At 53.7% G+C, this 14,317-nt stretch overlaps 4 protein-coding genes across 4 annotated transcripts; 2 read left to right on the top strand and 2 right to left on the bottom strand.

Moving 5' to 3' along the window:
• The first annotated feature begins 554 nt into the window (after positions 1 to 554).
• Positions 555 to 3,029, top strand: KVR01_010287 (uncharacterized protein). Its single transcript, XM_044787561.1, has 4 exons — positions 555 to 909; positions 990 to 1,362; positions 1,412 to 1,486; positions 1,577 to 3,029. The coding sequence occupies exons 2-4, from the start codon at positions 1,190 to 1,192 to the stop codon at positions 2,934 to 2,936; spliced, it is 1,608 nt and encodes a 535-aa protein (XP_044640446.1). The 5' UTR covers positions 555 to 909; positions 990 to 1,189; the 3' UTR covers positions 2,937 to 3,029.
• Positions 3,030 to 3,297: 268 nt separating this feature from the next.
• On the top strand, positions 3,298 to 4,737 carry KVR01_010349 (uncharacterized protein). The gene is made up of 2 exons (XM_044784529.1): positions 3,580 to 4,145; positions 4,211 to 4,737. Exons 1-2 carry the CDS (start codon positions 3,621 to 3,623, stop codon positions 4,586 to 4,588), a joined length of 903 nt encoding a protein of 300 aa, XP_044640508.1. The 5' UTR covers positions 3,580 to 3,620; the 3' UTR covers positions 4,589 to 4,737.
• Positions 4,738 to 4,832: 95 nt separating this feature from the next.
• KVR01_010532 (uncharacterized protein) lies at positions 4,833 to 5,499 on the bottom strand (the record flags this gene model as incomplete). Its single annotated transcript, XM_044784502.1, has 2 exons — positions 4,833 to 5,361; positions 5,432 to 5,499. The coding sequence occupies 2 exons, from the start codon at positions 5,497 to 5,499 to the stop codon at positions 4,833 to 4,835; spliced, it is 597 nt and encodes a 198-aa protein (XP_044640691.1).
• Positions 5,500 to 7,733: 2,234 nt separating this feature from the next.
• Positions 7,734 to 10,081, bottom strand: KVR01_010644 (uncharacterized protein). The gene is made up of 4 exons (XM_044791891.1): positions 8,488 to 10,081; positions 8,238 to 8,435; positions 8,123 to 8,182; positions 7,734 to 8,067 (listed from the first exon to the last, which is right to left on the bottom strand). Exons 1-4 carry the CDS (start codon positions 8,795 to 8,797, stop codon positions 7,982 to 7,984), a joined length of 654 nt encoding a protein of 217 aa, XP_044640803.1. The 5' UTR covers positions 8,798 to 10,081; the 3' UTR covers positions 7,734 to 7,981.
• Between the last annotated feature and the right edge of the window lie 4,236 nt (positions 10,082 to 14,317).

The raw sequence follows: 14,317 nt of genomic DNA, 5'->3' as shown, positions 1-14,317 counted from the left end.
TTGTGCCTGATTGATGGCGGGGTCCCTCACTCCAATTGAGCTCGTGCTGCCTCGCTCCATCCTACCCCGCATTCTCCACAGCCGGACTCATGCTCGGTTGTCCAAGCAGATACACAGTAGCAGAATTACCAGCACAGACATTTGTTCACATGCAGCCCTGGGGCCAAAATACTTGATGCATTCCAGTAAAGAAAAGCTCGGTCAGCCAGAGTCGCAGCCGCATCCTGCCAGATGGTCACGAGGGAGATCTAACCGTGGCAAGGCACTGACCCCGAGAGAAAAAGATCCTTGGAGTGCTGCGAAAAGATTCAGGTACTGAAAGTTGGAGGCTAGCATGATGTATCTACCCATGTTAATTGTTTGTAACAGTACATGGGAGAAACATCTTCAACCATAGGATCCTGACGGGGAAGACGGAGCCGAGCTTTGGGGCAGAAGTGGGTCCTCAGCCAACCCCAACCTGACCCCAGATCAGCCCAGGGCCGGCCAGTCTGTCAGTCTGTGCGTGGTTCTGACGAATCTCACCCGACATACCGAGCTGCCTACCTTCATTTGCACGAGCTAGCATTTACCCGCACCTCTCTCGAGCCTCGAGCCAGACTGCCCCGGACTGCCCTGGACTGCCTGACTGCCAGACGGCGCTGGAACCTCCCCTTGCTCCCCTGCCAGGCGATACCTGGCCCTGCCTGGCTAACTCGTTGAGAGCCGAGACCAAAACGAGGCCAATGGGCCGTCCGGAGCCGACCTCCAACAAGCGCGCCTCGTACTGCATGGTACTCAGAACAAGGGTCCGCACCACGCCAGGCTGCCCCATCTCCGGCCACATCGCATGTCTCTTGCCCATGGGGCCGCAGGGGCGCCATGTGCCCACCAATGGCAGCAATGCGGGGGATCCACGAACCAGCCTTTGTATGCATCTCCGTCCACATGCCCATGTTGTAGGCCCGGAGCGGACCAGTTCTTGGGTTGACCACCACTTTCTGGGGTAGTATGTGCCTTGTTGTCGGTCGCCTGTCTTTTCTAACGTTGCACTGTCGCGTTGTAGTACACATATAAAGTTATGCATCTCGCCTCCACCCCTCCTCTCGTCTCCCAGCCTCTCGGGTCACGAAACGTTGGGTGGACTTGAACCTGTTCCAACTGTTCCCAATCTGCCACTGAGATAGACAGAGATACTACTCAGCCAGCCATGGCGACCATTGACGAAAAGCCTACGGGCGTCCAGAGTGTCGACCACCATGACGATGTCGCGAACGTCGACCACGCTGTTCACATCGCCCATGAGACCGAGGGCAAGATCTCTCCTTGGACGTGGAACATGTTCCGCCTCTACCTGGTCCTCGCCGTTGCTTACCTCTGCGGGTATGTCTGTCCTCACTCTAGATAAGAGACATCGCTGACATACCTCTAGCTGCTTGAATGGCTATGACGGGTCGCTTATGGGTGGTTTGAATGGAATGAAGGCTTATCAGACATACTTCAACATGTTAGCCCCCCCCCACCTCTCTATCTATGTTTTTGGTGCCTAGCAATATCCATTTTGACAAGAAATACTGATCATGTCCGGGATTTAAAGGACTGGGGAAGGATCCTCAACCGGTCTCGTTTTCGCCATGTACAACATTGGTTCGGTGGCCGCTGTCTTCCTCACCGGCCCCGCGAATGATCTGCTCGGACGCCGCGCCGGCATGTTCATCGGTGCCGCCATTGTTGTCATCGGAACATGCGTCCAGGCTCCGTCAACCACCTCGGGACAGTTCCTCGGCGGTCGATTCGTCCTTGGTTTCGGTGTCAGCTTCTGCTGCGTCTCCGCCCCAACATATGTCAGCGAGATGGCGCACCCGGCCTTCCGTGGCACCTTGACAGGACTCTACAACTGCACCTGGTATATCGGAAGTATCATTGCCTCTTGGGTCGTCTATGGCTGTGCATTTATCCCCGACCACACCAAGGCGTGGAGAATCCCCATCTGGTGCCAGATGATTACTTCTGGGTTTGTCGTGCTGTTCGCCTTCTTCCTGCCCGAGTCGCCTCGCTGGCTCATTGCCCGTGACAGGCACGAGGAGGCGGCCGCAGTCCTGACCAAGTACCACGGCGAGGGCGACCCGAACCACCCCTACGTGCAGCTCCAGATGAAGGAGATGGCCAACCAGATCTCCAGCGAGGCATCCGACAAGAAGTGGTGGGACTACCACGAGCTGTGGGACACCCACTCGGCCCGCAGGCGTCTCATTTGTGTCCTCGGTATGGCTTGCTTCGGTCAACTCAGCGGTAACTCTCTGTCGAGCTACTACCTGCCCACCATGCTTGTCAACGCCGGCATCAAGGAGCAACACAAGGTCCTGGCGCTGAACGGTATTAACCCTGTGCTCTGCTTCTTCGGGGCTTGTCTTGGTGCTCGCATGACCGATGTTGTGGGACGACGGCCTCTGCTGCTGTACTCGATCGTCTTCTCCTCCTTCTGTTTCGCCATCCTCACTGGTACCTCCAAGTTATCTATCGACCAGCCAGACAATGTCGCCGCCGCCAACACCACCGTCGCCTTTATCTTTATCTTCGGCATTGTCTTCTCATTCGGTTGGACGCCCCTTCAGAGCATGTACATCGCCGAGACTCTGCCCACGAGCACCCGCGCCAAGGGAACCGCCGTCGGTAACTTTGCCTCTGCCGTCTCCAGCACCATCATCCAGTACAGCTCCGGGCCGGCCTTCGAGAAGATTGGCTTTTACTTCTACATCGTCTTCATCTTCTGGGACCTGTTCGAGGGCGCCTTCATGTACTTCTTCTTCCCCGAGACCAAGGGCCGTACTCTTGAGGAGCTCGAGGAAGTCTTCTCCGCGCCGAACCCTGTCAAGAAGTCTCTTGAGAAGAGAAGCGCCCAGACTGTGATGAACACGATGAATGTGCAGGCCGATGATAAGGAGGTTTACGTTTAATGAGCGGCGTAGGTTTATAATCAAGGGCCTAGTGCCATCCTGGGAGAGCCGCCTCAGCACATTCGATGCTTAGAGACAGACATCCATACTTCGCCCACACATATATGTGTGTAACATGGCTTAGAAAAAAACTTCCAAACTCGCACCATGTTCACAAAGCCCGTGAAACGTAAGAGAACTGATTGTCTTTGTGGACATACGCAATCGTGCCGGACGCGAGGAATGGTTGTCTTACATCAGATCTGGGTTGAACCCTGGGACATTAATCCGAAGAACAGTCATCCGTCATAAGTTCCTTGGCCAACAGCCACGGCCATCGGATCTTGGCGTCAGAATTGTTCCAAATCCGACGCCCACACAAAGCCGATGCAGTCGCGCTCCGAGCCGTGCTTAGCTCCACCGGCCCGCGTGGGCTGGATTGGCCCCCGACGCCGTTCCTTCGTCGGCTTTACGACCACCACGCTTCTCGCTCTCTTTGTGCTACGTGCAGGGACGCGGGAAATACAGCTCGTTGATCAGCATTCGGGACGTGGCAATGGCGGCTCTTCGGGGATCCTGTTGAGCCACAGCCACCTTCGCCCTGGAGATAACGGATGACCTAATGCGCGTGAGCTGAGACCGGTGAGTGTCATGGGTGGGGGCGCCGGGTGGGATATAAGACATGTAGTTCTTGCTCTGCTCAAGATGGCTTCACTTGAGCACCTCATCACAGACCTGCCATTCATATACTCCAACAATTTGCGTTGTAGAGCACACCATACCTACTATCAGACACATTGCCATAAACCAAGCACGCCGTGCAAGCCGACCCCTATTCTAACCAAAAAAAAAGCAACAAAAACCATGTCCCTCGCAGGCAAAGTCATCATCGTCACCGGCGGCTCAAAGGGCATCGGGCGGTCCATCTCGCACCGCCTGGCCCAGGACGGCGCCTCGGTCGTCGTGAACTTCTCAAGGGACGCCTCGGCTGCGGAAGAGGTGGTGAAGGCCATCGGGGGCCCGGACAGGGCGCTCGCGGTCCAGGCGGACGTCGGGTCCGTGGCCGGCGTCGAGAAGCTCGTCGCCGCGACGCTGGAGCGCTTCGGCCGCGTCGACGTCGTCATCCCCAACGCGGGCATCATGCCCATGCGGGCCACGGCCAACACGACCGAGGAGGACTTTGACAGGGCGTTCGCGCTGAACGTGAAGGGGCCTTATTTCCTTGCACAGGTTTGGCTTGCCCCCACTTACGTCCGTCTTTCCCATGTGGACCACTCATACTGACGCACCGACAGAAGGCAGCTGCGCACATGTCGCCTGGCGGCCGCATCATCTTCGTCAGCACCGGCATCGCCAAGGCTAGTACTGTTGCGCCGCCGTACCTGTTGTACGGCGCGACCAAGGGCGCGGTCGAGCAGATGACGCGGATCATGGCCAAGGACCTGGCTGCCAAGGGTATCAACGTCAATGCTGTCGCGCCCGGGCCGACTGGGACTGAGCTCTTCTTTGAGGGGAAGAGCGAGGCTATGATTGAGGGCATCAAGAAGGCTAGCCCCTTCGGCCGGCTCGGGAAGCCAGATGATATTGCAAGTGTGGTTGCCTTCCTGAGCGGCAAGGACAGCGCGTGGGTTGCTGGACAGGTCATCCATGTGAACGGGGCAGCGTTTGTTTGATGGGGGCGATGTCGATGAGAAGGTGCAGCACAATTCATCCGGATAGAGTCTTAAAATGAAATAGAAAATGGAATATAGACAGTCTACAGGTAAATTCTAGTGGTAGTCTACGAAGTAAGATCGCTGAAATGCTTCAGTCAATGCTCGCGGCCGGCCGCACCTGTTCAATGGTCCGTCCCATAATCATCAGCCTCTATCCTCGTAGTCATTGCCATCACCGACCCGGCCACCCCCCTTGTTCCGATTAACACGCATCGGCGGCCCCCTTCTTGCCCCCAGCGGCAGCTCCAGCAGCTGACAGCGCCTCGCCGACTATGGGTACTCCGGCCGCCGACGTTATGGCCCCGGCGATCTGGAGCCCCTTGGATGCCCCGTCACCGCCGTCGCCCCCGTCGTCACCGTCCTTGTCTGCCTTGTCGGCCTTGTCACCGCCCTTGTCTCCCTTCTTACCGTCCTTCGGGGCCCGCTTACATGCCGCGGCCTTCGCGCCACCTGCTGCCTTGGCACCACCCGCTGCCTTCGCACTTGCAGCCTTTGCACCTGCAGCCTTCGCACCACCTGCACCTCCTGCACCTCCACCCAGGGCACCGAGGGCCCCCAGGCCGCCGAGGCCGCCAAGGGCTCCGCCGCCGAGGCCACCGCCAGCGGCCGAGAGCGCGCTGCCGACCTGTTTTGCGCCGGCGGCTGATGTGATGCCGCCTGCTAGGCTAAGGGCGGCGCCGACTATGCCTCGAGCATTATTTTGTGGATGCTCTGAGGATTGTGACGCGCTTCTGGGGGTGACGGGTCAGCATTGCTTCAAATATTTAGACTGTTTGTACACAGGGGCGAGGAGGTACATACATCGGTGCGGCTGAGGTCGTGAAGGCCAGGGAGAGGAGGAGGGCTGCGGTTCCTGTTGCGAGTCTCATTTTGGCTGGTGGAAGGTATTGAGGAGTTGTGTGTTTGAGTGTGTGCGATTGATGGTATTCAGTGGGCTCTGTGCTTTGATGTGCAATTGATTGTAGTTTGTTGTTGTCTGACCTGAGGTGAATTGGATCCTTCTTATATCCCAGATGCGGCATTTCCATCTTTCATGAAAAGCTCCAAGATGAGAGTATCGACTTCCTTTTTTTATCCAACGCATGCGAAGGAACAAATCGACCCTCGCATCGCCCATGAGCTCACGGCAAGCCAAGCGTGTCTCTTTTGACATCCAATCTTCAACACATTCGCCAAACTTTGGAGCGTTGTTTCCACGGTTCGGACGACGTTCGTGACATCTGCAGCATTCGGCTCCGCCCGAAGCACACATACAGAAGGCTTCCAGAACGAGCGTTTACCCAGGCGACCTATGCCATTTTTGGACTGCTTCGGTATCAATTGGGCAATGACGGGAACTTTCTCGAAAGGAGCTTCCCAAATGGGCTGGCCATGCGCGGCGCGGATTACTTCAGTACCTAGGCGGCCTAATGACGTTTCAAGGTTCGTCCCAAGGCATGTGCCGGACCCGCGTTTTCGGGTCCAGGCTTCGGCCATCGCGCTGTCAGATATACTGTCAAGGCCATGATTGGCTGGGCCGAGGCTTGTTTTCACCAAGAGCAGAGCATATACAACATTGAGTTAGCCTTGGTACGTGGGAATCCCATCAGCATTTTGTCCATCAAACCTTTGCCGTGCATGTGAGTACCGAGGTAGTCATGGCCAATCCCCATGACGACATATAACTCGAGTTGCAATGATGTAGGCCGTTCGTGCAACAATTTCACATCAGAAGGAGCTTTAGCATTACCTTGGGTCTTGCACGCTTCTGTGGGAAACGAACATTACTCAAGGGTGTGTCCCGAGGTCTGCTACGCGGCCTCCCCGGCGGCATCTAGTCACTGTAGCCCGATTGAGGAGTAGTTCTGAAGCCGAGATTCTCCATGGTGGTCGAATCAACCAAGTGGGGCGTCGGCTACGAATGGGTTGGCGACAACTTGGGCTCCTTGTGTCGACGATCAACGGCGCTGTCGGGATGGTGCTACCTGGCCTTGTCTGTGCTTGATAAGGCTGAGGCCACGTGCCCCTAGCGTATTGGCATTGTACGTGCGTTCTCTAAACCCCGGGTCTTTGAGTGTTTATCACCAGTTGACCGAATGAAGACGCCGTGTATGGCTTCGGACGTGTAAATAATAGAGACGAAACCAGGAGGAAGTGTCGGCAAAGCCGACGTATAAAGAAGCAGATGAAAAATGAGTGCCTGATCTAGAAGATTCCGAAGGAAATCACTGAGGCTCCCTTCGTGGAAACGCTGGTACGACGATAGTGTGTTTTATGTGACGCTGGAATAGCCGCCCCACCCCAAGCGCTCCTATCAGCCGAGTTCTCACCAGGACAATTGAGATGTCACTTGGGCTTTTCAAAGTAGTGGCTCACTAAATCGTACGGATTTGGCAAGTAGGTCTGCCTAAGGAAGGCAAAAAGGAAGGAAGGTTGCACTTCGAGCCCTTGGGCAGAAGGTGTAGGTGTGGCAGTCTTATCGATAAGGGGACCCCTTGCCACCCATCATCCCATGCATGCCCTTCACTGTGCACAAAGAAGAGGTGAAGCTCTTGAGCCTTACTCGAAATTATCAAATTGAAATAATAGGTATTATAGTTAAGAAAAGAAGGAAGCATGACATGAAGATTCTAATAAGTCTCAGTCTGAGCACGAGCAGCTAAGGGCCTTGAAAGCTACAAGTAGTCTATGTCGCTTCACAGTGTGGTACCGGGCGTTTGAGGACACATACAAACTGTTGAGAGCCAAGTCTGTCAACTTGAAATTCTGGTCTTCCTCTGTGCAAGAAATCATTGGATTCATGCCAGGGTGCGTGAAGATATCTACTACTACAACTAACTCAATCATGGAATGACTAAACAGCCATCTACGAGTACGAAACACCTACCCTTCCATGAAACAACCGCCTATAGGATAGTTTATCTGAGGAAACTTCTACTAAAAATATCCTTTTTCTGCTCTGTAAGCTGTATCAAGAATGGTGGTCATTGGGGCCGAACGGGCTTCGCCGACACTTATCGCCGGCTCATCTTGTACGCGTGATTCAGCCACCGTGAAACAACTTAAGGGATCGTGTAGCAAACGGCATCGAGCAAGATCACTTCAAGTCCAATATGAAAGTCTGGTTTGAACCGAGGTAGTGTATTCATTGCCCAAATATGCCAGTCACATCTTCAGAGCGTGAACAGCTCAAGTGAGGCTGTCCTATCACCTTGAAGTGAAAAATAGTTACATGAAAAGCCCGAGAACCCCGTCATCCCAATTCAGCAATGCGCCTTCTTGATGATGCAGCGAGTCACCCCGGTATTACCTGCCTGGGGCGGCGGAGAGTGGTTGAGAGAAAAGGATGCTTGTCAACCAAGGACTAAAACCTTAGTTCGGCTTCTCGCCGCCCTGAGGGAAGCCGGGGAAGCCAGAGCCCTCACCACCGAAGCCGCCTGTGGGCCTAGGTCCGAAGCCTGATGTCTCGGTTAGTGGTTATGATGACACTATATAGGATGACAGACGACTTACCACCAGTGGGCCTCTGACCACCGAATCCGGGGAAGCCACCCGTAGGCCTAGGTCCGAAGCCTGACGTCTCGGTCAGCGTTTGTGATGACATGATATAATGTTAGAGACGACTTACCAGTGGGCCTCTCACCGCCGAAACCACCCTCGGCTCCACCCTCGGACCCGGGAGGGCAAGAGGGCTTAGGGCCGCGGGTGAAGGTCTGGAAGCCAGACGGGGCGCCGTCACCGAACTGGCGCTTGGCGTAGCTTGAGTCGCCGAAGCCGCCATTGCCGAAGCCCTCCGTAGGCAGAGGACCCTCCGCACCGCCGAAGCCTTACGTCTCGGTTAGCGTTTATATTAACATTATATTGTATGTATAACTTACCACCTGTGGGCCTCTCGCCCCCGAAGCCCCCGGTAGGACGAGGTCGGCCGCCGCCGTGGTGCCTGGAACCTTCTCCCCCGAAACCACCAGTCGGGAAGCCGGGGAACCCAGTGGGAAAGGCGCCAGGACCACCGGAGTGGTGAGGGTGATGTCCAGCGCCTGGAAAGCCTTGGCCGAAGCCCGGGCCGCCGGTCCCAGATGGGAAAGGAATCGCATCAGTGCCAGTGGGGAAGGGGAAGGGCTGCTCCTGGTCCTGAGCGGCAACCATTGAGAGGAAGATAGCAGCGATAAGGGGGGTGATCTTGACCATCTTGACTGATTTTATTTTGCTTGAATTTGAAGATTCGAAGTGATTTGCTGGTTGAGACGTTGGAAGAAAGGCGTTTTGAAAGTTCGACTTGCGAATGAATGTCTGGTCTGGACCGACAAAGAAAGAATCTGAAGACTGGCTTCTGAAAATGACTGGAAGGAAATCGAAGTTTGGGCTGAAGAGCGGGATGAGGAATGAGAACAAACAGACCTGTCGACGTCGAGAGTGAGGCTCTTATATTCTGTCTGGAGCCAGCAGTCAACCGTGGGATCAAGCAGCGGTCTCCCGCCTACCTGGGCGCATGCAGCCTCGTGCCGCTCCCGCAATTCTAGACCTTGGCGATTCTATTTTGCCTCTAATTTCCTCGAAACAACCCGCGAGCCCGCGAGGGATAATATCATATCGGGGGTGGGTCCTCAACTACCGCGATGGGGCCAGCGGGTATCCATCGGAGCTGCAGGAGGTAGGGAAAGTGACGTGAGCAGACCTAGGTTGACCCTGCAGAGATCCGGCCTGCTGCCATCATCTCCGTTGAGCACATCTCACCCCTGACTCTGTCTGACCTCTCACCCCTCTCTATCTGCTGGCGACTTTCGAACCTTGCATGTCGACATCCATGGATGCCAAGATGAATTTTCAAGATCGCCCAGTCGAATAACCCGGTTCACGTTGCATTGATCGAAACATCTGCATTGCTGCCGACATTGTGTACAGGCTGGCACAATAAATATGCCATGACATGGTTCATCGGACATGGAAATAGGAAACCCGTGCGACTATCCATGGATGTCTGCAAGGGATTGACGGCAGCGTACCAAGGTAACGAACGGTGCCGAGGGGCCCCCAGGCCCAAGGCAAGGGTTCGCAGGTGCAAAGGTTGAAACATGCTTATCCGCAATCTGGGCCGATGTGGTGACGAAGCTTCGCGTCCATCTTCATTTGTTTTGAAACACGGACGTTCGGGTGGCGGGTCGGGCGACCTGGCAGCTGCCTGGGCTCTTCAGTGGCTTGAGTGGCTCGTTGACGAGTCGTTGCAGCACGAGCTGGCTGCGGCGGTCCCTCGGGGCCCGCAATTTATGCAGTGAAGCTAGCGATTGTATGATTCGAGCTCGGATCAGGACGTGGTCAGCCCGGTCGGACAATGATGGAATTGTGGGGAGGCGTACGTGTGCCGATGGGCGCAATTGGTGGAAGTGCGCGCAAGCGACGGGAGCTCAGGATGGAACATTTGAAAGGAGAGACCTGGGGATTCGCGTCAAGTATTGATTGAACTTTAGAATAAATGGAAGTGATGGATTATAGTGTAGTGTATCTGAGACTGACAGCCCTCGAGAGCCAGGATCAGGGAGACAGGCAGTCGCCTGCAATGCTGCTGGGATGATGTTGGCAGGCGCCAAGAGCGCTTGAGGCTCCCAGCTCCTTGGTTTCCAAGGGCCAAGGTTGGCACTCCCGCAGCTATCACTCAACCACTGTCCGGATGAACTGGCCGTGGCATGCGAACACGGAGCTGGCAGCGCGGCGATCAGCTTGGCCGTTCAGCTGTTTCATGTTTCTACACGTGTGTCTCTGCATGTGACCACCCCTATACTGTGGTACACGAGCACGTGTGGGACAAAATCGCCGAGCAGCGCGAGTCGGACGGAGCCGGGGATTTTACTTGACCCAGAACAACCCACAACCTGAAAGGCTGGAGTGTGCGCCCAAATACTCCGTACCGGAAGCGAGGCCGTGGCCGCCAAGACCGCCAAGGTCAATTACCACGAGGCTCTACTCTACTTAGGTACGGAATAGAAAGAGCGCGCGTGGACGCATTCTACCTCTGTAAGTCGCGCCTTCTCGATGTGCCCGCGACTCACACCCCTGGGCACTCAAGGGTAGCCAGCTCGTTTCATGCCTAACTTTAGAACACTCAGATGTATTCCCTCAAATACGGACTGTCATGGAAGCAGGTATTCAAAATTTCAGTCTCAGACTTGACGCATACATAATGATGACTACGCCTTGCAGTTGCTGAGGTGAGGTGAATTCATCATCATCAAGCGGATAACTAGCTGCGGAGCCATACACCGACCAACATGTAAGGCGGCCCAGCCCCTCATACCCACCTGGGCAGACCCATCCTCAGCATAATCTACAATAGCAGATACAACTAGCCTCATATTTTCTTCCTAAGTAATTCAATTTCTAATCCTTATAAATATATATTATATCTATAGTACTTTTATAAGGTTATAATTATTAAAAAGCTAATATTTTTATATAATAAAGTTATAAGTATATTAGTAATATTTTTAAATTATTATACTATAAATATTATTTCTAATATTAATATTAATTAAAACTATTAAAATAAGTAGCTTAAAAGCTAGTCTATTATAGAAATAGAGTAACAGGGAGTGGAGTCATTATATAGCGAGACTATAATACCTATAGTCTCTAACGATGGTCAGCACAACCGACCTACCCTCAGGTTATATATAACTACTGACGCAAATGCCGTGGTGTCCACCGGTAGCACTGTGCTACACGAGGCGATGTTTAGCACGCACATGGAGGCGTACCGTGCGATGAACGGCCGCACACCTGCAGTCAAGCACGCGACATCTGGAATCACCCGCGTAGGTCATGAGATCAGCGATCGCCCACAAACTACATCGTGATGGCGACGGGAAGAACTAAGACATACTAGTATAAGGGCGCGGTCAAGTGCTGGGGTGTCACCGAGTCGGTGTAGCCCAGCGCCCAGACCAGCGTGGGGTACCTAGGTAGAAGCTGTTGAGGGTGAAGCTCCACTCCACGGTCGTCATCATGCCGACGTAGAAAGGCCAGGGGGTGGACGTCGTAAGCGCACTCCACGAGCTTCGTGCGAGGTTGAGCCCGTGTCGGTTCTTCTTCGAATCGCCGATGTCAAACCCGTCCGCCTCGAACCGATCCTAGCCAGCCTTTTCTCCATTGGCGTGAACCTGAGGCAGGTCTCAGAGCAGTTGACCAGGACGAACGGGGTAACCAGCGCAACGGCTGCAGTGTCAAAGTCGTCGACGAAAAAAAGAGCCAGCGAGTCCCGGCGAACATAGGAGCGCTGACGTATCGTGAAGGGCACAGCAGGGGCAGTAACGTGTTGGAAAGTGGCTAGAAGATCATGTAGCTGATCTGGAACATGTTCAATGCCAGGCTGGAATCGGTTTCCCTGAGCCCCATGTCGTCGTCGAACGTTGATATTACTGCCATCCTGGCGTTGCCGAGGCTGGGCTGGTCCATGTACTGCAAGGGTTATTCTCGGACGTTGCTGTTAGCCGGGTGGTTTCAGTATTGTCGGACGAGATTTAGATGTGTGTTTTCGCGCACTGCGATGGGTTCAAGTGGCGCTGAGATTATGAAAGAATGGGCGAGTACCTGCCAGGGGGCTTCTCAACGCCATGAACGTGCTTGGTAATGGTCACGACTCCGCGATGCATACCATAGGGTACTCTTTTTATCTTTTTGCTTTTCAATGCCCGTTACTATGGAATGGATGAGGCAGTGGATGCCTTGCACTGTTTATACGTTAACAGCATGTGACAGGCTTCCATGCCGCATGCCTCGCGAGGTCTATCTACGGAATCTAGGCTTGATGTCAGAAGATGACTGGAAGCTGTTGGGGAACCAGTTGACGCCGCATTATGATTGCGGAGCCAACCAACTGCTCATCAACCCTGCGACTAAGTTGATGTCGGCGTGCAACTCTTTAGATATTCTCCTTGCGTCCTGCAAACCTGCAGCACGGGCCGAAGAGATGCCCAAACCCATGGACTTGCCTTCTTGGGTATCTGATTGGACCTGAATACAACCCTCACATCTCAAATGCAGACAGGAGTGAAGCCCTCGAAGCCCGTGTTTGATCTTCTCAAGATCTGATGGCTCTGATCTTCAATGGCGTTGAGTGTGGACTGATTCAGAGTGTGAGGTCGATCTCGGCGGTTGGCTTACCCTAGGAGGGGAAATGCCTATCTGGTAGACTCTCCTTGAAGCAGAACTACCAAGAGCTGATAACCGAGGGGTAAAGCTCCTTCAAATACTGATGCGAAGGACTTTGCTGATTTCTACGGAATGCGGTGGCAATCTGGAGGACAAGGCCCTGCTCAGGTTGACTGGGGGCTTTTCGCAGGAGCTCCATGAATGTTGCAGGTCTCTCGGCAAATAAGAAAAGAGTGGCGTTCAGGTTGATCCCGATTACCTCGCTGGTTTCCTGCACTGGTTAGGCGAGATAAGGGGCACCTAGGTGAGCGCGATGACGAGGAAATCGTCGAGCAGGTTGTCAACACTGAGGCTGCTCAACTCTTTGTGGAGTGGCATCACAAACAGTCGAGTGTAAATCTCGAACTGCACTATACGGGCCATCCAATTCGGCGGTTGCTCGCACTAGAGTACACAGAATTCATGACCTGCAAAGACTCGATTGGCTTGATGCAAAGAGCGGTGTCCCCAAGGGACATTGGTTCGAAGGCTGTGTGGTGCCTGGTTGTCCTCTGCCCCTACTCCTTTGGAAAGTCTAATCTTCCAAGTATCTGCCAGTTTGACTGTGTCTTTCCCATCGGGAGGGAAGCCATAGGGACTTGTTACAGCAAGAAGATAAGGGGAAAATGACGAGGAGCATGTTCACCTTGGTATGAGCCATGACCGGGGAGTTTAGATGTTCTGGCGTTGTGTGCCCAGGTGAGTGAGTACACTGGAAGTTGGGCCCATGGTACGGGAAAAGAATCAATGAAAACCACTTTGTGCCATTGCATTTTTCTACTTAAGGGATCTTCTTTGTATACTAGGTGTTGAACAGCGTATCCGGGTAGTGTGAATGGTCTAGGAGACTGTTTCGCTACTTCCAAGAGAACTCTCCGAGGCCCTCGTGCTTACCTTGCCCGGCTGCAGCCCTACTGAATGGGCAACGGTGCAGACAGCTTATTATTACAATAGGAAACCAGTCCTCTGCTCAACATTCGGTGCGCCAATTTCTGTCAGTACCATTTCGCCTTTCTCTTTGTCGTTATTACCTCACCGAATAGTCCTAGTGCAATAGACTCGAGGGTGCATCCTATCAACATCGAAGGATCGAAATCCTACAGCATTAGGAGTTAGCAATCAAAGATCGGAGAACTATATTGATAGGAATCCAAAAAATACAGGGCCATGAGGTGGTTATTTCCTGTCTCAAAACCTCCAACTTGTGTGCATTGAAGGCTCTGTGGCATAGATGGGAAACGGGGTAGGGTCTGTTTGGTGGGGACGGGGTGTCAAAATAAGTTGTATCCAGAAGCTGCTTACCAACATAAAGGCGTCCAACATCTCCGTGAAATCCGAAAGATCCATCTCGCCAGGAGTTGATCGAAATAGTAACAAGCGTATGGATAGCAGGTATACTAAGGATTCCAGCCTGGTGGGTCAGTGATCAACGAGTTCCAGGACCTGCTATGCGCTCTGAAGATCACTTCCAGATCCTAGCCTTGAAGCTGGGCAAAGCTTGGCTATTATGTGAGGCTAATCTTTCTA

Source organism: Diaporthe batatas, assembly GCF_019321695.1.
Source record: "Diaporthe batatas strain CRI 302-4 chromosome Unknown Contig00013, whole genome shotgun sequence".
NCBI lineage: Eukaryota > Fungi > Ascomycota > Sordariomycetes > Diaporthales > Diaporthaceae > Diaporthe > Diaporthe batatas.
This window is presented reverse-complemented; position numbering and strand designations above follow the sequence as displayed.